Source organism: Delphinapterus leucas, chromosome 11, assembly GCF_059928025.1.
Source record: "Delphinapterus leucas isolate spDelLeu-1000000601 "Yukka" chromosome 11, BTC_Dleu_Yukka2, whole genome shotgun sequence".
Classification (NCBI taxonomy): domain Eukaryota; kingdom Metazoa; phylum Chordata; class Mammalia; order Artiodactyla; family Monodontidae; genus Delphinapterus; species Delphinapterus leucas.
In genome coordinates this window covers 46,333,758-46,355,455 of record NC_143139.1, presented here as the reverse complement: position 1 = coordinate 46,355,455, position 21,698 = coordinate 46,333,758, and the positions used below count along the sequence as shown (strand labels likewise).

Genomic DNA, 21,698 nt, shown 5'->3' with positions numbered 1-21,698 from the left:
GTAGTTTGTGCTCTTGGGCAAGGTACAGTCTGTCTGTGCTTCCTACTCTATAAAACGAGAATAATAAAAGCACACACCTACCTCATCAGGTTGTTGTGAGGATTGGGAGAGAGAATGCAGTGAAACCTGCCTGGCATAAGCTGAGTGGTCAGTGGACATGAGCCACAGGCATGGGGATGACGGTCATTCATTCAACGAAAATTTATCAAAGAAACAAACAGTGCCAGGTTCTGTTTAGAGTGCTGGGGACACCACAATGAACAAAGCAGACAAAAAACTCCCTCTTACTGTGAAGCTTCTGTCTGTGTGAGGGGTGAGAGAAAAATAAGTAAACAAACTTTAAAAGAAAAGGTAACTTCAGCTCTTGATAATGGCTGTGAAGGAAAAGAAAGGAGGGCGAAGGGATGGAGAGCTTGGTCGGCTGCCCTTTAGGATGGTCAGGAAGGCTGCTTTTTGAAGACTTACCAAATCCTGCTATGTGTTCGGTGCTATTCTAAGGCCAAAGTTCAACAGTGAACAAAACAAACAGAAATCCCTGCCTTCGTGGGGCTGATCTTCTCATGGAAGGAAAAAGATGGAGAGTAAAATAAATGAGAGATGGGACTTCTCCAGTGGTCCAGTGGTTAAGAACCCGCCTTCCAATGCAGGGGACGCAGGTTTGATCCCTGGTCGGGGAACTAAGATCCCACATGCCGCGGGGCAGCTAAGCCCGTGCGCCTCAACTGTAGGAGCCCACGTGCCGCAAACTACAGAGCCCATGCACTCTGGAGCCCATGCACCACAACTAGAGAGAAGCCTGTGCACTGCAGTGAAGATCCCACGTGCCGCAACTGGGCTTCCCTGGTGGCGCAGTGGTTGAGAGTCCACCTGCCGATGCAGGGGACACGGGTTCGTGCCCCGATCCGGGAAGATCCCACATGCCGCGGAGCGGCTGGGCCCGTGAGCCATGGCCGCTGAGGCTGCGCGTCCGGAGCCTGTGCTCCGCGTCCGGAGCCTGTGCTCCGCAACGGGAGAGGCCACAACAGTGAGAGGCCCGCATACCGCAAAAAAAAAAAAATCCCGCATGCCGCAACTAAAGACCTGACACAGCACCCCCTCCCCCCAAAAAAAGAGAGAGATGTGATCAGAAGGAACTAAGTGCTATGGAGAGAGGAGTTATAGGAGTATGTGTGGTGGAAGAGGGGGAGCAGTTTACAGTTTTAAATGGGGCTGAGGGGAGGGGCCCACTGGGAATGTGGCACTTGAGTTAAGGTCTGCAGGTGAGGGAGGGAGTCATGAGGAGCATCCTGGGGGTGGGGGTCATCTCCGTAAGCCTCCCCTGCCCTGTCCAGGCCCATCTTGCCTTGTATATCCAACTGCTACATGGCCATGAGATAACTGTTCATGTTTTTCTCCCCTGACTATGAGGCCTCTGGGGCTGACTCTTGTTTTCCCTAGTACTTAATGCAGGTTATATGGCATACAATCGGTGCTTAATTAGCATATGAATTGAATTAAGGAATACTTATGGAACAACCACATGCATTTAACATGATTCAGACAGATCTCCTCCTAGAGACTTAGCCTATAGAAGAGGCTAAAAATTTACAGTGGAGAAAATGCCTACCTATGTCTTAACCTGTGTTCAGCTGTGCATGCTTGGCAATAAACAAAATAAAAAATTATAGCAACAGCAATGCTAATAATTAAAAGAAAGAAAGGAAGAACACAAGAGAAGTAATTTAAGTAGCAAAAGGATTTAGCTCACCATTCTACCCAGCGAGCGCATGCCCTGGAGTGTGTGTGAAGTGAAAGTATGCAGGAAATAAAAGCCCCCTTTCCCATTCGCCTTTTGAAGTTTGTATAACTCAGACGACTGAGGATGCCTAGTCTTCAGAGATAGATATATTTCCTAGCCCCTGTGCCCAGTGTGCATGGGAAGTACTTCATCAGGTCCTGAAATAAAAATTCAAACTACGAAACAACGACAACAACAAAACATGAAATTGATCTGTCCTAACACCAAAGGAAAAACTGGCCCTACAGGAATCATTGAGAGAGAGAGAGAGAGAGAACACGTGTGCATAAAAAACCTTTGCTGCTGTTTTAAGGGTTTTTCAGGGGTGTATCAATGATAGATGATCTTCCCCCCTCCACGGGCTTTAGAACCTGAGTCTGCCTGAGATGTGGCGCCATCACATCATGTGTCCTCCTGCATGGGAGATGCTTTGGGGATGAGAGTCCTGCCTTCCATCAGAGGTCTGATCTGATTTATATGCTATGGAGAACAATCCTGGGTAGTAGGGAGTCTTAGCAATTCCTGTAGCATGAACAGTAGTCATTGTAGAATTTGGAGAAGGGCGGTGACCTTTCTTTCTTCAGTTTTGAAACTCCTACAAGCGCAGTACCTGTGGTTCTCCCATGGCGTTTGTCATACCTCTCACTCCAGGGTTGGACTCGTGTCTTACTGAGCTCTCTGTCGCCTCAGGAGCCCAGTCCAGTCTCTGGCACATAAGAGGTTCTCCTTAAATATCTGAGCAGATGAGAGATCTCGGGCCCTTGTGCGGAAGTAGAGAGACCTGAGCTGGAAATGGGGCCCCCCAGGTTTTTGTCTTGTTTCACGCTAATGACCTGCCTGACCTCAGGCAGAGCTAATGAACTCTGCTTTGTTTATCTGTAGGAACAGTGTAAGATGTCTGCCCGTCTATCTCATATGGTTCCGGTGAAGGATCAAATGGCATATTGTACATGAAAGGGCTCCGGATGGCGTGAGCGACCACAGCTGCTGCTGATACAGTTGCAGTGGGCTGGGGGAAGGCACAGAGACTGGGGCGGGGTGGGGTGGGGCGCACAGTGGATTCTCGAACAGGAGGGTCACTGGAGGAGGGCAGGATTTAGAAACATTATCCTGGTAGCAATAGATGAGGGAGGAAGAACTTGGCATTTGGGGTGAGTTATCAGGAAAAATTTTGCTCTCTTCAAATAGTTCCAAAAAAATCAGTGAGCACCCAATTATAATTAATAAATGAACACCGTTTCTAACCTGAGGGTTTATATAACTATAAGGTGGATTTGGAGCTGTTTAAAGTGCCCCCAGAACACCACCTACTATGTGCTGAGTGCTGGAGAACAAAGAAAAATAGCACCCGGCCTCTGCCTCCCAGGGGCTTTGAATAAATATAATGGGCAGACAGACAATAAAGAATAAAGAGATACTCCAAGGAGGAGATGCCGTGGATAATAGAGAGAAGCAGAGGAGGGCTGTCCTTTCAATGTGTGTAGAGTGAGAGGGTGAGTGAGGTCTAGACTGGGAAGGAGACTTGGTTACACTGACAGGGATCAGCTTAGGTGTTTTACAGGTTTTGGGGGAGTAATTGACTTTTTTCTTAAGCAGAGGAATGAAATAACTACATTTCAATTAAGTACCAAATCTGCTTCTCTCCTTTTTCTCAAGTAGTCATTAAACAGTGCTCATATTCAAAGTCAAGTGCCACAGACCACTCAGTAATGTGACTTTGATAATTAACAGTTACGCCTTGCCAAATACCTGTTATCCAGCCTTGCTGTATGTTAGGGCCACACCTCCTTTTCCCACAAAAGGAAATTGACCATTGCGTGGGAGTCACGTGAGCGTGGGCTTCTGTATGCTGAAAGCAGTAGAGTTGAACTAATGACTAGAAGTCAGATCTGCAGTGTTCTGTTAACTGCGTACTGAGCCCGGCACCATGTCAAGTGGGAATTCCATCCAGAAGCATGCATTCTCATTACAGTCCCCAAATCAGACTAATGAAAAATCAGTTTGGGAGACTTAAAAGGCTATTGCCTGGTTGCTTGGCACAGAATTTATTTAAATGATTCACCAAATTCTGCTTATAACTTCGAAAATACATTGTTATTTTAATAGCTCACAGCTCAGAAATAAAGCTGCATGTGGGAAAGGCAAGCATTTTTATATGTTCTCAGTGATGGTATAGCTAAGTAATTTTATAACCGTGAGGTAAAGCTCAAAGGTAAAAACAAAGGTGTTTTTTTTTAAACCAAAGCCTATATAAATCAGTATTTGAAAAGCAGTCACCAGTGTATCATGTCAATTAAGGAAATCAGGGAGACACTTCACTCAAAATGAGAACTTCAGTTTCTGGGGAATCAGGGTTCTGATGAAGTGGACACAAACTGTATCCCATCTTTACCCACATGTGGGTGTAGACGAGCCCAAGGAATTTGACCACCTTAACTGAAAAATTCATCCCCAACTGTGTGCTCTACAGGTGAGGATAAATGGACTAGTGTCTTCATATGTGAAGGACATTGCATTCGAGGGCCACCACCTTCACCAGTACAAGCAAGCCAGACATTACTGTGTTTAATAGCAGTAAGCTCATGAAGCCTATGTCTTACAGAACAAACACATAAACACCTTAATATGATAAGTTGTAATCTTTTATTGGATTTTAAAATGTGTGTATGTGATTTGCACATAAGAGAGCTCAGTGTACACAGAGCCGTATGTGTAATACTCTCTAAGTTTACCTTCACATTTAATCATAAATTGGTCCCCAAAATACACATTTGCTAGGTTTTTGTATTCTCAAGTTACAGTGGCTGTATTTGAAACATAAATTTGTGATCGTGTCATGGCTCTTTAAACCCTTCAAGAATTTCCCATTGCTCTTAGATCAGGAGCAAAAATCCTTCTCAAGATAGACAGTTCTCTGCGTGACCTGAGTCCTCTTTTCCTGTTAGCCTTCTAACATTCCTCATTTCTAGGAATGTGCCAGCTTGTTCCTGCCTCAAGTCCCTTTGCCTAGAAATACTCACCCTCCCCCAGCTTTTGCTAAGTTAGACTTACACATTTTCATATCTCATTTATTTACAATGTCTATGTTGTTATCATAAACGTAATCCCATTTTCAGTTGTATATTTGTGATTCTTTAATGTCCACTCCCACCACCAGAATGAAACTTTATAAAAGCTGAGATCACGTCTGTTTTTGTCCCCGTTGTAACTCTGTCATGGAACTCAGCGCCTGGCATATGGTGGCCACTCAGTCCGTGTTTGCTAAATGAATGACTGAGTCAGTTTCCCAGAGTCCAAATGAATACATAGTTAATTGCAGAAGAGGCTAGTCAGTTAACCATTTTGTTCCTGCCTCTCTGTACACACTTAAAATTATTTTCATTAATAAAACTTTGTTCCAAGGTGGCAACATTCTTAGATTTGACTTGGTGACCCAATTGGGCACCTTTCTTCAATGATGGCTCTTGGAGCCCATAAAATTGACCCACAGTCCCTCAAACTTGACCTTCCAGTATAACTTGCCACAAGAACTCCTGTTTTACCAGTGTTTATCCTGAACCTACAGCGTTTTCTCATCCTTTCCCTCAACTTCACGTTAGCCTTTTGTTGGCTGCTTTGAAGTATCAAATACAGCTCCTGCCAGAGACTTCTCTCTGCTTGTGAGGCTTGTGCTTCCAAGACCAGACAAAACAATAACGTTATAGCAGTTGCTTTTCATGACTGGGAGGCAAGATTCAACATGTGTCTCTGTCCTGGCCTAGTTACTTTTCCTCCTTCTCTCCTTTTACTGTCTGTGCTGTCCTCCGCAGCCTAGAGGTATGGGATCTAGTTGTTGGTTAGAGAGACCAGAACAATGAAACAGGGCTCTAACCAGCACCTCCCCTTCTCTGTCTGGCTGCAAGTTGCTTAAGTACTAAATTCAAAACATGAAAGAAAAGACAGTTATAAATATTAGCACGTCCTTTCTAGCACTTAAAGTCACCGGCCTGGCTGTCTCCCTTCCTCTCCAGAAAGCTTTAGCTGGTAGATAGAGCAGTCTCTAGAGTGAGGCTGAAGGCAGCATGAAATATTAAGGTAATATTCACTGCAAGTACCGTTCAGCACAGGATAAACATGGTATACATTCTGGGACTGTCAGTTTTACAATGTACAAGCCATTTAAAATTTTTTATAACAAAACGAACATACGGAGTTAGAATCAAAACGAGCATAATTTTTTTTGAAAAAAATAAGATGCTTTTGTACTTCATCACCAATGGCCATGTCATCCTGCATAAGGTATTGGCCTGGGAATAGAGGGCAGTACTCTTTAAAGATGAAGGCATGTTTACAGAGTCAGGACACTCATCCGTTCATCGTATAAATCCCTCTTTCCTCTTATTCTCCTCCTCCTGTCAGTCTTGCTTTCACTTCCTCACCTCTGTCCTCATACCAGTATCAAGAAAAGGGTGAAGGGAATTAGAAATGGTTTACTACATTATATAACTGGTCAGAACCCATGTCATGTTAGTTTTGAGTGTCTGCATGCAATCCTTGTAACTTTGAGTTGGAAGAGGCATTTCTCACTGAAGAGAGCTCTCTGGAAGAGAGGTTATGCAACCTCCCCTTGAGCCCTTCCGGGACAAAAGCTCACTCCTGGGTGAGGAGCTGTTCCATTTGGAATAGTTCTAATTGCTGGGACTCTTTATTTGTTAAGCTGGGCTCTGCCTTTCTGTAGTTTCTGCCTATTGTCCTAGGTCTGTGCACCGGGGAGAACAACTTCAGTCTATTTTCCGCATCGTAACATAATACTGACAAGTCTTAACCTGTAAGGTCTTCTTAAAGCTTTCTCTTCTCCTGGCTCAAGTTCCAGTTCCCATTTTCTATACGATGTGGGGTCTAGACCAGTGCGGTCCAGTAGAGCTTTCTGCGATAATGGAAATGTGTGCAGTCCGCTGAGGTAGCCGCTGGACACATGGGGATTGAACACGTGAAATGTGGCTGGTGTGATGGAGGAATTAACTTTTAAATTTCATTTAAATTTAAAGAGCCACATGTGGCCGGCGGCTATTATGCTAGGCAGTGCAGGTCTAGACTCTGAAAGTCCTCCTGTCACACTCATCCTTTAGCATGACACTAAACTCCAGTGCCCAGAGCAAGATATTGAGATGGGGTCTAATGCAGAACATGGTGGACTGTGTCTCTTGACCAGAATATGGGATGTTAATGAAGCATAACATCATGTTAGCTTTTTAAGGACCATGTTGTATTATTGGCACATACCAAGTTGCGGTCAGCCGAGTCTATTGTCATTCTCGCAAGAATTGCTTCCAAATAGGCCTTTTTTAAATGATTGATTAAAAATTCAAAACACTGCCTTCCCCCAGCTTAATTTCTCTAGTTGCTTCTAGACCATCATTTTAGTATATTGAGAGGTTTGGGATCATATCATCTAATGGATGAGTTGCACTTGATTATTCACATCTCTGTTCATATTCATACAAACGTTGACAGCACAAGGCCACAGGCAGCCTCAGTAGCAGACCACTTAGCATCTTCCCTAAAGGTCCATGCCAGCCTCTGAATAAAGACTAGGGATGCAAACTCACTTGTCTGTGTGATCATCACCACCGCATGTTCTGTGTCTTATGCACAAGGACAAGTTAAGTACTTGGTGAGATCAAGACATTCTGTGTTTGTGATGTTCCTAGCCCATTGGTCTGTGGACCATATCAGAAAAATAAAACGACATTAATTTAGCCTGATGTGTTCATACAGGATTAATCCCCTGTATGAGAACTGTTTATTAATTTGAGGTTCAGAATAATGATGCCATGTTTTCTGGTTCATAGTGTCATCTTAAGGTAAAATTTACATAGGCTAATTTTTTGTTAGACTAAGTTGAATGATGTTTCAATTTTAAAAATTACAATAACTTGTGAGGGAAGGTTTTTAGAGAAGAACTGGTCTTATTCACTGATCAGATTCCCATTAAAGACGTCCTATAAGGCATGGTGGACTGAGCACATTTGTTTCACTCTGCTCCATCCTAGAACCCCCTTAAAATGAAAATAAAGGACTAAAGTGCACACAGACAGGAACAAAGAGAAAACAGGAGAGGAGACAGTCCAAATGAAAGATTTCATTAAAATCTTTCAATCCTGCACACAAGTTGTAAATGATTTAGAGAGAGTGGAGTGAATCCCAAAAGAAGCAAACGCTTTTTTGCTGCAGAAGCTCGGGATGCTTCAGGAATTCAAAGTCGGTAAAGATAGGGATGCAGAGTGGGACTGAAAATGGGGGATTGGTGAAAACTCTTTTATAAGAAGCAGACCTCCAGGTTCCCCCTCCAAAACTTAAGGCCCAGTGACCAACCCTCCCTTGATGGAGGCAGAAAACTAGAAGTTTACTCTCTAGAGAGTTGAAACGAAGTCTCTGGAATTTGGGGCACAGGCCCAGCTGGGCAAGGGGTGGGGATTGAGGGGAGCATCTTCTGCAGTCAGGGAAATTAAGTCTGATCTGAATATGAGGATGACAGTCCTCCCCTCAGCTTATGTTCCTGTTCACCTTCCCAGACACTAGCAGTCAAGCTTATCCCCACCAGCCTGGAGGTTGGAGGATCTGAGCGATTAGACAGATGCATGTGGATCCATCATGAAACAGACCACCTGTGGTGAGACTCACCAGTCAGCAAGTCCTTGCCTCACAGCCCTCAGCAAGCTTTCCAGGGCCGCTTTTTACTAAATATGAGTGGATAGCCAGTGATCACTGTCTCTTGAAAGGGTTTGTAAGAATAAAGTCAGAGTCCGAAATACATAGGAAGAGGGAACCAGAGACAATGGAAGGAGAAGGGAACTTCAAAACAACTTAGTATCTCCAGAGAGAAGAGAGATGTTATATCCACAAAATAAGAAAAGAGTAGTAAATAATAATAATAAAAGGAATATTTCAGAAAATAAGAAATGGACCCTTAAAAGTTAAAAATATAATAACAGGGACTTCCCTGGTGGCGCAGTGGTTAAGAATCCGCCTGATGGTGCAAGGGACAGGGGTTCGAGCCCTGGTCCGGGAAGATCCCACATGCCGCGGAGCAACTAAGCCCGTGCACCACAACTACTGAGCCCGCACGCCTAGAGCCCGTGCTTCACAACAAGAGAAGCGACTGCAATGAGAAGCCCGTGCACCACAACGAAGAGTAGCCCAGCCCCCGCTCGCTGCAACTAGAGAATAGCCCGCGCGCAGCAACGAAGACCCAACACAGCCAAAACAACCATAACAAAAATATATATATATATATTTATATAACAGACACTTTAAAAAGGTAATAGAAGTGTTGGAAGACAGTTGAAAAGCTCTCAGAAAGAACCAAAAGATAAAAAGATGGAAAACTGGAGAGGAAAAATAAGAAAATTAGAGGATCAACTTGGAAATCTAATTGGAATTCCATGAAGAGACATCCGTGGAAATAGAAAAGAGGAAATTATCAAAGAGGCAAAAAAATTTCCCAGAGCCACGGAACACACATCTCTAGGTTGAAAGACCCTACTGAGTGCCAGCAAATGGAAAAAAAAAAAAACCTACACTGAGGGACATTACTGTGCTCTTTTAGAACATCAGGGTTAAAGAGAAGCTCTGAGAGGAGGAAAGATCAAATACAAAGCAGGTCACCTGTAAGGATAAATAGTGGTTCTCCCCTCCCCAGTGTGAGCCTCACAGCATCAGCAGCATCTGGGAACTTGGTAGAAATGCAGATTCTCAGGTCACACCCAGGCCTACCAAAACGGAAACCCCGAGTGTGGGGCTCAACAATCTGTGCTCCAAGAAGCCCCCCACTCCTAGTTCTGGTGCCTTTTGCAATTTAAGAAACACTGGAGTTGAGAAGCAGAATGGCCTCTGGCTCCTCAAACTTACATCCTTGAGTGTTGTGATAGGGTAAAACAGTCTTCAAAACCCTAAGGAACATGGTTTCTAATCTCAGCTCGGTACACGCCCAACTGTCAATCCCATAAAGACATTTCCAAGTATGAAAAAAAAAAACAACGTACCTCTACAGATGGTTTCTTAGAAAGCTCATGGAGGATATGCCCCAGGAAAATGAGGTAGTAAACCAAGGAAGACTGGGCAGCCAGGCATTGGGACTCCCCTAGGAAAGAAATCCCCCAAAAGTGAGGCCAGGATCTGTAAGAGGCTACAGTTTTATATGATGATTATGTGAAGCCTCTGTAGCAAATCTGGTCATTTGCTGAATTGTCATCCAAATCCACAACTCCTTAGAGCTGGAAGAGGACATTTCCTTCCATTTCCTCCCATTGACAGTGAGAAAATCAAGGTTTACAAAGTATGGTAGATCAAGACGTACAACTGGGAACAGAATCAAAATCTACTTGCTGGGGAGCTGTGGTATGAACTGCTGCTTCAAAGCGATCCTACTTTTGACAGGTTGATTGATGTATGGAATCCCAGTTTTATGTTTACTTTTCCTGGCTGGCAGCTGTGGTGGTCATACCACTTTCTGATGGATATATGCATCTTGAACCACAGTTGAGGTACATCCTTATGGGTCAATCTAAAGCTTGATCTAGAGTTTCAAGACTAATTAAGACTATTTGGTCACTTCAGCATCTTGAATCCATTCACTTAATCCTGAGTTTTGGGAACCAAATATGAATCAGAGATTTTCTTCAATCACAAGTAAATCACAAACTTATGGGGAGACTCAAACTCACAGCTTAACCATAGCAGTGGTTTGACCTGTGAAAATGGCTGTGGAAGACCCTGCCTCAAAAGAGAGGTAGGGAAAATTTTTTTAATTTTACTAAATGAAAGTAGGGTTAATTTTTACTGTATATACTTCAATTATTTCAGATTAAAATAATGATTGAGTAAGTGTCTTGTTTAGGATCCTGTTGTCTTCTAGGACCTGCCCTTAAATTTCTGTTTACATAAAATAGAATAAATAGACTAAATAGAATTTATATTTGGGAATCAAAAAAGGTTTTTCATGTGGTGTAAATGAGTTTCCAACTTATATTTCTTCTTTCAAGCTTACATGTATTATAATTGGCACATAACTAGGGCCCTGATTATTGAAGATCTCTATTTTAAAACATTGTGGGCAACTTTATCATGTTCACAATCCAAAAGATAATTATATTTTATGTTGACCTGACATTTAGCTGAAAGAATGGATTCTTTGCTCCTACGGTGGCTCCTTTGCTGCTTAATATCACTGCTTCTTCATCAAGAATCTTTCTTCTTGCAAAAGCTTCCTCAGTTGGCTTTATCCTTAGATGCCACAGGAGCAGTGGACCAGTCTAAACATGTGTTCTTTTAATGAAACTTCTTAACTATCTTTTTAGAAAAAAAAAAAAAGATGAGCAGAGACAGTTTATTTTTATCTGCATGGGAGAGGTTCTTTGCTTGCTAAGTCTCTCCGCTAAAAGAAGTCTAATATTATGGGGTGTTAGTTATTCCAGCCAAGGTAGTTTTCAAGGAAGCTTTTTTTTGGTGGGGAGGGGGGGTAGGGAGGGGAGAGGAGTTATTGTTGGAAATATAAGTGATCTTTAATGTGTTTGCAAAATGTCGTGTTTTCTTTAACAGCTTGTAATACCTTTATAAATGGTGTTAAACCAGTTGCTTACAAGTTACATATAGCAATCAGTATTTCCTTGGGGCCAGGCCAACTGTCCCAGTCAATAGAGTTAATGTACTTGCTCTATGGTTGTGTGGAGTGACCATGGATTCAGCAATTTTTTGGCTGCAGTAACTGAATTGGATTTCAGGGATGTGGTCAGAGTAATGCATTCTAAGAAAGGGGGGCATTGCAACATGTTAAAAAAAATGGTTTCAGAGTAAATTTCACTGCACATGCCCTCTCTAAAAGGAAAATGCCACACATGCATACCTTCTCTAAATAGCCAAGTTTGCACGTCTTTACACATCGAGCTGCAAAGCCTTCAGCTGCCTTTATGTTGTGCAGTAGGTAGGAGACACCTGAAACTATTGACAGATATTTCTTATTCACCAAGAAGCTACACTTTAATTGGTTTCAGGAATTCCAGTGTGAAAAAACCTGATATTCTGGTTCCTCACAAAGAATATTCCACTCTGGGACTCTCTTCTCTGACTCCAGAAATAAACTCGTACCATTTATATCCACTTAGGTGTGCATAACGTTCTTTTGAGACTCTCATGCTTTCTGGAGATCCCTGTGAGTCAAAAAGAACCAATCATCATCGTTACCAAGTGGTCAGTAACCTCCTAGATTATATTTTACTGTTATTAATCTAGTCCGGGTTTACATTAATTGCAGGTGTTCCGAGTATCAGAACAAATGCACACATTTCTTATATATAAGAATAACACATTTGTCCATGTTGCTAGTGATTACAGACATGAAAATGCCAGAACTGGGCTATTCTGGCCAGTAGCATCTCACACCTGAGCAAAAGGGGACCCCCTGCTTCAGAGGGCCGCTCGTACAAGCAGACAGAACACAGGGGTAGTGAGTAGTGTGGATGGGAACTCCAGCAGTGCTGAACTGGGTCCCAGTGTCCAGAGGCTGCAGAGCTGGAAACCTGAGCCTGTATTGTCAGGGGAGGGGGAAAGCACGGCCTGTGCCCTGGAAACCAGAGGAAGAACGGTGCTTCACCCCCAAAACGGGTGTCCAGGCAGACCGTCGCCATTGCCTCTCCATCCCTCCTCTGTCCTCTGTACTTCCTCTTGCCTGTCCCCCACCCAGTCTTTCTCCCCACTGCTGCCAGAGAAGTCTTTTCAAAATGCACATCGAATATTGTCACCCCGCCGTTCGAAATCCTCTGTCCTCCTCCCTCTACTTGATCTTGAGACAAAGGCCAAATGCCTAACATGGTTTACAGGGTCCCACTTGACCTACTCTCTTCTCCTCCCAGCACCTCACTCGTCAACTTCCTCTTTCTCCAGTTTCCACTCATTTCCTCAAGGGAAAGAAGGCTTGCCTTGGTCTCACTTGCTTCTGCCTGGAACTCTAGACTCCTCCTTCCCACGGAAAGTTTTGCTGACGCCCACACCCCTCCCATCACTTTTTAGGAGACTGTCCTTTCTTCTTCCACTTATCCCTCTGGTGTCCACTCCCTTTTGCCTGCCTGTTCTCCCCCACTAGAATTTCAGTGCTGTGAGGTCAGGGACCATATCCGTCTTGTTCGTTGTCAGATCTTCAGGACTCTCAGAGCAAATATCATCATGCAAATATCATAAGTCGGGTTTGCTTCTGCTTAAAGGTATTTGGCAAAGGCTGAAAGGTGAAATTAGCGACGAAGTGAAACCATGATTGTTGGGCCTGAGAAGCCAAGGCTGACATACCTGGGCCTTCTGTTATTCCCATGGCCTCTGAGAACCCTGAGGGAACCATCTGCATTCCAGCTGACCAGGCCCCCAAGTCTGTGTTTGTCTATAAGGGACTGGTTATACTTGACCTCAGCAATGATTTGACCATGGAACGCCTTGTACTATCAACAAACATAGATGACCAAAATATTCGCGGTCGTTAAGATGGATTTGCACAAGGCTGAAACGTCTTCCTATGCTCAGAGTACAGATTTTTGAACAATGGAAAGATGACATTTCCACATTAACTTAAGTAATGGAAAAAGTTTGTTTTGTTTTGTTTTTTGTTGAAGCATTGCACATTTCCTGCCAAAACTATTAATCAACTGCAGTGCTTTAATATGTTCATCAATTTTGGCATTTATCCGTATTTGGAGAAAAATTGAAGCTGGAGTTGAATTGAATCTTTGTCTCCTAGAAGTGGTTACTTGTGACCCACTCTATTATGAAGTATGTTTATTTTGAGGGTTTTAGGTGATTAAAAAGATTTTTTAATCTAGTTTTTTAAGGTAGTTGTCTTTTTTTTAAACCCTTCTTGTTTGACATAAAGCAAGTTTTTTTTTCTTTTATTTTAAACTCGTACCTATTAGGTGGTTATTTGCCAGTTAGTCTGAGAGCTAATATGAAACTGGTATTTGGATTTAATTCAGTTCCATTAGAACAGAGTTAAAATTTTGTGATACAGGGACCATTATCCTGGCAGTTGTAAGGGATTTTTGTGCTAGGAAGCAGTGCTGACAAAGACGCACTGTACAGGCTCTGTTTATAACTGAGCACTTTCACACTGCAATTTAGGAGGTGTGCAGCTCAGGAAGTGGCTGGCTTCGGCTGGAGCATACTTGAACTGCAAGGAAAATTTTATTCGTCACTCAAGTAATTGGCAGTTTTAATACCTTGTTCATAATTACCTTATAAACAAACGAATACACAAACCAAAGATTGTATGGCCTGTTATCTAACTTGTAGCCTTATTTGAGCAACATAATAGACACCTGTGGGTCTCCCTTTCCCTCCCACCAGAAACCAGTTTGCTCCATTTATTGCGAAAACCTATGGCTGTCCCTTCTTGTTGTTAAATGTAAGCGTAGCTGTACTAGCTAGCCCCAGACAACCTGGGGACCAAAACCAGATGCAGAATTTGATGGGCGGCAGTGGCTGCGGACTGGAGGGAGAGGGAAGGAGATGAGAGGGGGGTGTTTCAGGGTTACTCTGTTGTTTGCGCGGGGTGGGGGTGGGGGCTTCCTGGTAATTCAAACATTTGGGTTGTGTTTTTAAGAGAACATTTTTGTCCCCTAAAGTGTGGTTTCCTTTAACCCACACACCCTGACCCTGAGGCCCTGTGGCTTGTCTCTTGGACTGAATCCATCTCCAGGATGTAGAAATTGACTAATTGTCTCACTTGCATTACGCTGTACCTCACAGCTAGATCAAGGGGTTTACACACTGAGGAATCCAGATGTGGGAAATGGTCAGAATCAGAGGTCATGGCTGACTTGACTCTAAACAGAATCTGTAAGACTTCATGGGAATCTGAGGAGCTTGATAGTTGTGACTTGTACATGGGACTGCTAACCGCGCCTCCCCCCACCCCTTTTTTTAACCTTACTATTATCACAGAGTTCAGCTGTTAGGGTATACATCACCCCTGCCTGTTACCTTGTATAGGATTACTTTAAAAATGGGATTAGATTTTTGGATGACTTGGGTCAAAAAAGACGATTCCCCGACAGTCCTTAGAAGTAGCACAGGGAAGATTTTTCACAATATTTTGAGAAGTTTTGTTAGTTCATTGTTATTTAAATAGATTTAAAATGTACAACCTGGTTTCTCCACTTACTGGGGAAAGCAGCACCTGGCATTTGCACACATTCAGGAAGCTGGTCTTCTACTCTGTTGGCTGCCAAACACGTGCAAACTCTTGGTGACCCTCTTTTCCTCCTGAGGTGCAAGCACAGACTGGGGGGAGACCCGTTTCCAGGGCATCCTTAGTGTTGGCATGATGAGGGCTCAGTGAGCTGGTGTGGATTCCCACAGCAGTTTGGAACCAGTAGCTCAGCATTTTTGCAAGAGTGGGAAGTTGCGAGACTTTCTGGAGGTGCATCTTCACCTCCAGAAAGTAAGAACTTAATTGCCAAAATTAAGTTGTTTGAATGTTTGAAACTGTGTTCTATGAAACAGCCTTCAGGGATTGCTTTGGGACCAATAGGGACTTACTCTGTGAGGTGGCCTGGGGGGAGTACTTGGACTTGTTAGGTTAAAAGCTCTAGTTTCCTAATTTAAACAGCAGAGAAATGTTATTATGATTAAATGGCATAATGTATGAACAATGCGTAGCATAGGGCTTGGCATCCAATGCCCTCAGCGTTATTAGATTCCATATACATTCCAAGACGGGGATAGATATACAGCCCTGCTTTAAAGGAGCTCACAGTATGGCAGAAAAGACCAACAGCGTAAAAAGTGCTGTGTCACACACAGCAGAGGATCTTGTGAAAACACGTAAGAGGTGCTCCTAACTCAGGAACCTTCTGTGATGGTGAGAGGCCTGAGAGTTACAATAATGCAAAAGAACTTAATGAACTCAAAACACTATACAAATGCAGTTATTGGTAAGAAAGATACACATATGAAATCTCTTTCTAAGTTTTCCCCTTAAGTGAGGGTTTACCTAAAAATGGCAGCACGTGACTTATATGACATACAGAGTTCTACTTAGAGCCCTCGACCGTTTCATTGTTCCTTGAGCTGTAACGCGAAGACCCTTCTTTGTAGGTGGACTCTGCCATCATCCCAGCCCTTCTCCCTTGACACGTCATTTTTCCCCTGCCTAATGTCTAAAAAGTCCAAGCTATCTGGTCTAATATGACAGTTAAGATGGCTTGCACATCAGTTTGGTTCCTGTCTTCTAGCAAGATTGTTGTTTAATGCTGAATCTCCCCCTTGGAAACTGTTGTATTGATGACCTTCTAAAAGCTTTGACTTGGCCTCTTTTTGTTTTATTTTGTTTATCTTTTCTCATTTGTGGTCCAGTGCTTACCAGTAGAGCTTTCCACAATAGTGCGGATGTTCTGTATGTGTACTGGCCCATTTGACAGATACCAGGCACCTGTTCAGGATCTGACATGTGGCTACTATGACTAAGGAACTGAACTTTAACATTTAATTTTAATTTAAATGTAAAGAGCCACATGTGACTACAATGTTGGACATCATGGTCTGGTGTTTAAGATAGTTAATGTCAAACTTTTAAAAAATCTAATTGCTCCCAGAGATTATTTAGACTGGTGTGCTCTTGTTTTTATAATATTCAAAGCCTTGGAGCATATCCACTGGTTTTGAAGACAATGGCAATGCATTGAAACTTGCTGTTTCCAAAGAAAAAGAGATTTCTCTAGGATGGCTTTTAAAAAGCCCAATCTGATGAGTATCTTAAGTTCATTGGCACCTGTAGTGTGTGTGCTTTCCAAGGGAAGAATTAGAAATGAATTAGGACTCAAGAAGAAAGAATAGGGAACTAACACACCAGTGCCTGGAATATGCCAACTTGGTGCTAGTCATTTCATATCCCATTTCATGAAATGATAAGGAAGAAAGACTGTTAACAAAATAAGAGAAAGAAAAATCAGTTTAAGTGCATCGCATTTAGATAACCACAGCTGTTAAACGCACCCAGATTTATATCGGAAAGCTTTTCATAATTCTAAAATTATGATTTACTATCTAATGTAACATTAAAGTGACTAAAGAGTTGCTGTTTAACTTTTTAACGTGCTGTGTAGAACAGTTTTCCAAATTTCTGAAGAACGAGTTAGAAATAGAACCTATTTTTCACCTTTCAGATTGTTGTACCATTAACCCTGTTATCTGTGCTATTCTTTAAATCCAGAGCTGGAAACAAGATTGTGGAAATATTAGCTGAACATCTGAGACGGTTTCAATCCCTCGAAACTTTGGACCTGAGTGGCAATAATATTTCAGAGCTTAAAACTGCACTTCCACCCCTACAACTCAAATATCTGTAAGTCAAGTTGTTTTTAACAGTTTTCACCCGTGATGAAAATATTGTGCTATATTAAAAAAGGAAACAACTTTAAGATAGGAACCAGAATGCTGACCATTTCTTACTGCTGATGGATCAAAAATGTCACTTTCTTACTGACTGGTAATTTTCTGTAAGCCCGAATAACCACAGTCTTCATTTTATTCTTACACTATTGGATTACAAAAATTGAGACATCCTTAGACTGTTATAGAAAAACCAAGTGATTCTGTAAAAAAATAATCAAAATTAAACCCCCGGTGTATTTCATTAATAAATGAATTTCACAAAAATTGGGTAATGTTTGTTATCTTCAAATATTTTAGTCACTTTTTCCCCCAGAGAGATGTGTGAATCATAGTCGATATTGGCCTGCAAGGGCGTAAAGAGTTAATTATTTTAAGTGTCCATTGTTACAAGTGATGGGTAGGTTCTCTGGAGAGTCTTTCATATACAGAGAATACATGCACTTTAACTTCTCAAAGGACCAGAAAGAGAAGCTCATCTTCAGACTTTCAATAGGTATATCAACAGCAACCGAGTGACATCCATGGAACCTGGGTATTTTGACAGTCTGGCCAACACACTCCTGGTGCTGAAGCTGAACAGGAACCGAATCTCAGCTCTCCCACCCAAGATGTTTAGACTGCCTCAACTGCAACACCTGTAAGTAAAATGTCCTCTTAGATTCTGTTTCCTCACCTCCTCTAAACCCTTGGCACCTACCCCCTAAAATCCACAATGTGGCAGAAGGAGTTTAGAAGCAAGGATGTAGCCACCTTTCCTCTGAGAGCTGGAGTTGTAGAACCACTGAATCAGAAAGAGCCTTAAAAGTCACCCGGGGGCTTCCCTGGTGGCGCAGTGGTTGAGAGTCCAGTCCGCCTGCCGATGCAGGGGACGCGGGTTCGTGCCCCAGTCCGGGGAGATCCCATGTGCCGCGGAGCGGCTGGGCCCGTGAGCCATGGCCACTGGACCTGCGCGTCCGGAGCCTGTGCTCCGCAACGGGAGAGGCCACAACAGTGAGAGGCCCGCGTACCGAAAAAAAAAAAAAAAAAAAAAAGTCACCCGGTACAGGCTTCTGCCTGACAAGGCAAGTTGGATTGTTCCTGAAAGAGTGAGCAGTGTAATCATTGAACAACCTCCATACAAAGCCATCATGATGGCACTGAAGACATCATGGTGACTCTCCACAGCTGTGGATCGTGAGAACCGTACCAATGACTGCAGGGCCCCTCATAGCTTAAGGAGCTGTAAAGCGCTGTCTCATTAATAACGGTGGGAAAATCTGTGAACAGGCTCCTACAGTATAGTGGTTTTCAGCCTTGGCTGCACATTACAGATACTTGGGGAGCTTTTAAAAATCCCAGTGCCCAGGCCACACCCTAGACCAATTACATTAGAACCTCTGGGGTAAGATCCAGGCTTCAGTAATTTTTTAAAACTCCCCAGGTGATTCCAGGGTGCAACCAAGGTTGAGAATGACTGCCTTAAAGAGGAAGCATTAAACACAGTACAAATTGTGACAGAGAGGAATCAGCCTTTGTAAGCAGTTGAACAGGATAAACTCGACGGCCCTGCTTCTGAGTAGACCTCGTGTTTTAATGTAATATTCAGTACTCTCATTCTGGATACTTTGAAGACCAATATTAATGTGTTTACTTCCATACTGAATGGACAACAGCTTAGAAATTGAAGTGCAATCTGGTGTCAGAATTTGATGATCCCCAAAATACATCACATGTTTCAGAAGGAAATTTACTCACTGCTAGTAAATCAAAATTCTTCTCAATAAAAATGCTTAGAAATTTAAAGCATTCTATGTAATTTAACACAGGCTGGTTTAACTATATTGCAGTAATGTCACATTTTATTACTGCTTCCAGAGTTTGTCATATAAGCTAACTGTCTAACTGTAACATCCAATGTAGTGAACTGAACCGAAACAAGATCAAAAACGTCGATGGGCTCACGTTCCAAGGGCTTGGTGCTCTGAAGTCTCTGAAAATGCAAAGAAATGGAGTGACAAAACTCATGGATGGAGCTTTCTGGGGGCTGAGCAACATGGAAATCTTGTAAGTGCGGGTGATCAATTCCTACTCAGGTGGTATGATCATGGAATGCTCAGTGAGCATTCAGCAACTTTTATTTGAAATCCTATGTTAAAATCTCATCATTTACAAGCTTATAATTTAATATTAAGTTTTGTTTCAGGTAATGTGACTGAGAATTTAATAAGCATAGTATTTTCTGCTGATGTCTTTGTGTAACAAAAGCTACACATCTCATAACAATAGGAATATGTAATAGGTTGTAATATGTCCCCTTTGAAGAGTCTAGATAATGAACTTGGGATCCTGCTTTTGACTCTTATTGTAAATGTAGGCAGCTGGACCATAACAACCTAACAGAGATTACCAAAGGCTGGCTTTACGGCCTACTGATGCTGCAGGAACTTCATCTAAGCCAAAATGCCATCAACAGGATCAGCCCTGATGCCTGGGAGTTCTGCCAGAAACTCAGTGAGCTGTGAGTTGCCTTTTATTCTCCTCAGGTTTGAGAGCAGGAATCATGCCAGAGCATGAGCTTCTTACCACTGATCTGTGAAATTTTCATAACAAAGTTTCCAAGGCGACAGCTTTTTGCACGGGCAACCTAGTCATAGTTTTGTGATAAGTTGAAGCCAGCTCTACCATTTCAATTCTGTGGCACATGGGCTAAAGCCATGGTGGTGATTCTCAAATAAAGAGAATTTTTTTTAATTACTGGGATTAGAAATAATGTTTACCTGAGTATTATTAAGAAGGCAGAGTTTTAAAATAAGGGTAACTGTGGCAATATATATTACCTCTTTCTGTTCTTTTTTTTTAAACAAATCATTGCATTGAACTGGAAAATAAAAGCTATCGTTTGTTTTTTTGTTCCTTTTTCCTTTACAGGGACTTAACTTTCAATCACTTATCAAGGTTGGATGATTCAAGCTTCCTGGGCCTAAGCTTGCTAAATACACTGCACATTGGGAATAACAAAGTCAGCTACATTGCTGATTGTGCCTTCCGGGGGCTTTCCAGTTTAAAGACTTTGTAAGTTACACATTTTGCTGTTGGTCCATGAACCTAATTGGTTCCTAAATGTGCCCACTTTTCTCCAAGCAGATTTCCTTTGTTATGAAGGAAATGTGTACAGCCTCAGAAGTAGTGTCTTAATCTTTCCCAGATCAGTTTGATTAAGATCGGTCCATTTCATCCATGTGTGCTTCTTAAAGGGATTAAAAAGGACAGTGATCAGATTGGTTTGGTGATTACAGTCAGCCTTCTCAGGATCTCCAGGAAGTTGGTAACTGCTCAAGAGGAAGACAATTTCAAATCCACTAATTTTTCTTCGTAAAAATGCAGATTAAAAATTACCCAGAGCAAACAAGACATACAAAGTGCAGCAAAGGAAGGCGCCTGTTTATCAGACCAGTTATATCCAGACTTGATCTCTGTCCCAAGAGGAAGAAGAGAGAGTTGGATTAAATGGCCTTTGAAAAATCTTTCAAATGTGAATTTTAACGTTGTGCAACGGGCTTTTGATTTTTGCACTGTCAGAAAGTTTTGCTGTGTTCACTGTTTGAAGCATTACATGACTGAAAGACATGCCGTGTGCTTTGGCGAGCTGCTCCTTGTGTGGTTGGAGCAGAGGTTTTAAAGTTTAATGTATTTTTCAGACTATTCAAGTCTTGCAGAATTTAGTCATCTTGATAGAGGAGTTAATAGGGCCGGAATCAACTCTCCTCATCTCGGACAAAAGTATAAAATGCTGCTGAGGGAGGAGGGCAGGAGGTAAGATCTATGTTAGGGAGAGAAACAGTTTTCTATTGTTTTGAAAGGGGCAGAGAGAGATGATATGGGCAGTTATGAGGAATTATTCCAAATCACATGCCACCTGGGTGGGGATCTTTGCTTTCTAAGCATATGTCTAACAAGAATGCCTGTATCTTTTATTAAGTACCTGGTACCACTTTCCATAACTCTCCCTTTTTTGAACCAGGGATCTGAAGAATAATGAAATTTCTTGGACCATTGAGGACATGAATGGTGCCTTCTCTGGGCTTGACAAACTGAGGCGGCTGTGAGTATGATTTGCTTCATAATTGGCGTTGCTTTCTGACCTAAACATTTTGGGGTTTTTTTGGCTACACCGCGCAGCTTTCGGGATCTTAGTTCCCCAACCAGGGACTGAACCCCGGGGCCACGCCGAGTCCTGACCACTGGACCGCCAGGGAACTCCCTAAACACTTTGTCTTAATTGAGCTCAGTTCCACACACAAGTTGACATCTTTAAAAAGTTTTAAAACAGGTGCTCAATCTGGTTGCTACCCTTTGTCATCTCCGCAAATGACTACTGTTACACGAGATGTGTATTGATTAGATTTTCTTCCTTGGGTATAGTGGTTTTACTCAACACTTGGGTTAGTGCAGCTGACTTTAGTATCCAGATAAGAATTTTAAGTTGTTTTGAGCGCTTAGACCCTTGGGATTACTACTGTGTAAAGGTTAG

At 42.5% G+C, this 21,698-nt stretch overlaps 1 protein-coding gene across 8 annotated transcripts in view; it reads left to right on the top strand.

Moving 5' to 3' along the window:
• The window catches only part of LRIG3 (leucine rich repeats and immunoglobulin like domains 3), a 53,447-nt gene that overhangs the window by 10,286 nt on the left and 21,463 nt on the right, over positions 1-21,698 (top strand). For all 8 annotated transcript variants that reach the window (XM_089920953.1, XM_089920954.1, XM_089920952.1 and 5 more), the window contains 6 exons: positions 17,007-17,138; positions 17,682-17,825; positions 19,088-19,231; positions 19,542-19,685; positions 20,096-20,239; positions 21,189-21,269. In XM_089920953.1, the coding sequence (XP_089777079.1) occupies positions 17,710-17,825; positions 19,088-19,231; positions 19,542-19,685; positions 20,096-20,239; positions 21,189-21,269 (629 nt within the window). In that variant the 5' untranslated portion in view covers positions 17,007-17,138; positions 17,682-17,709. The remainder of the gene's footprint in view (positions 1-17,006; positions 17,139-17,681; positions 17,826-19,087; positions 19,232-19,541; positions 19,686-20,095; positions 20,240-21,188; positions 21,270-21,698) is intronic.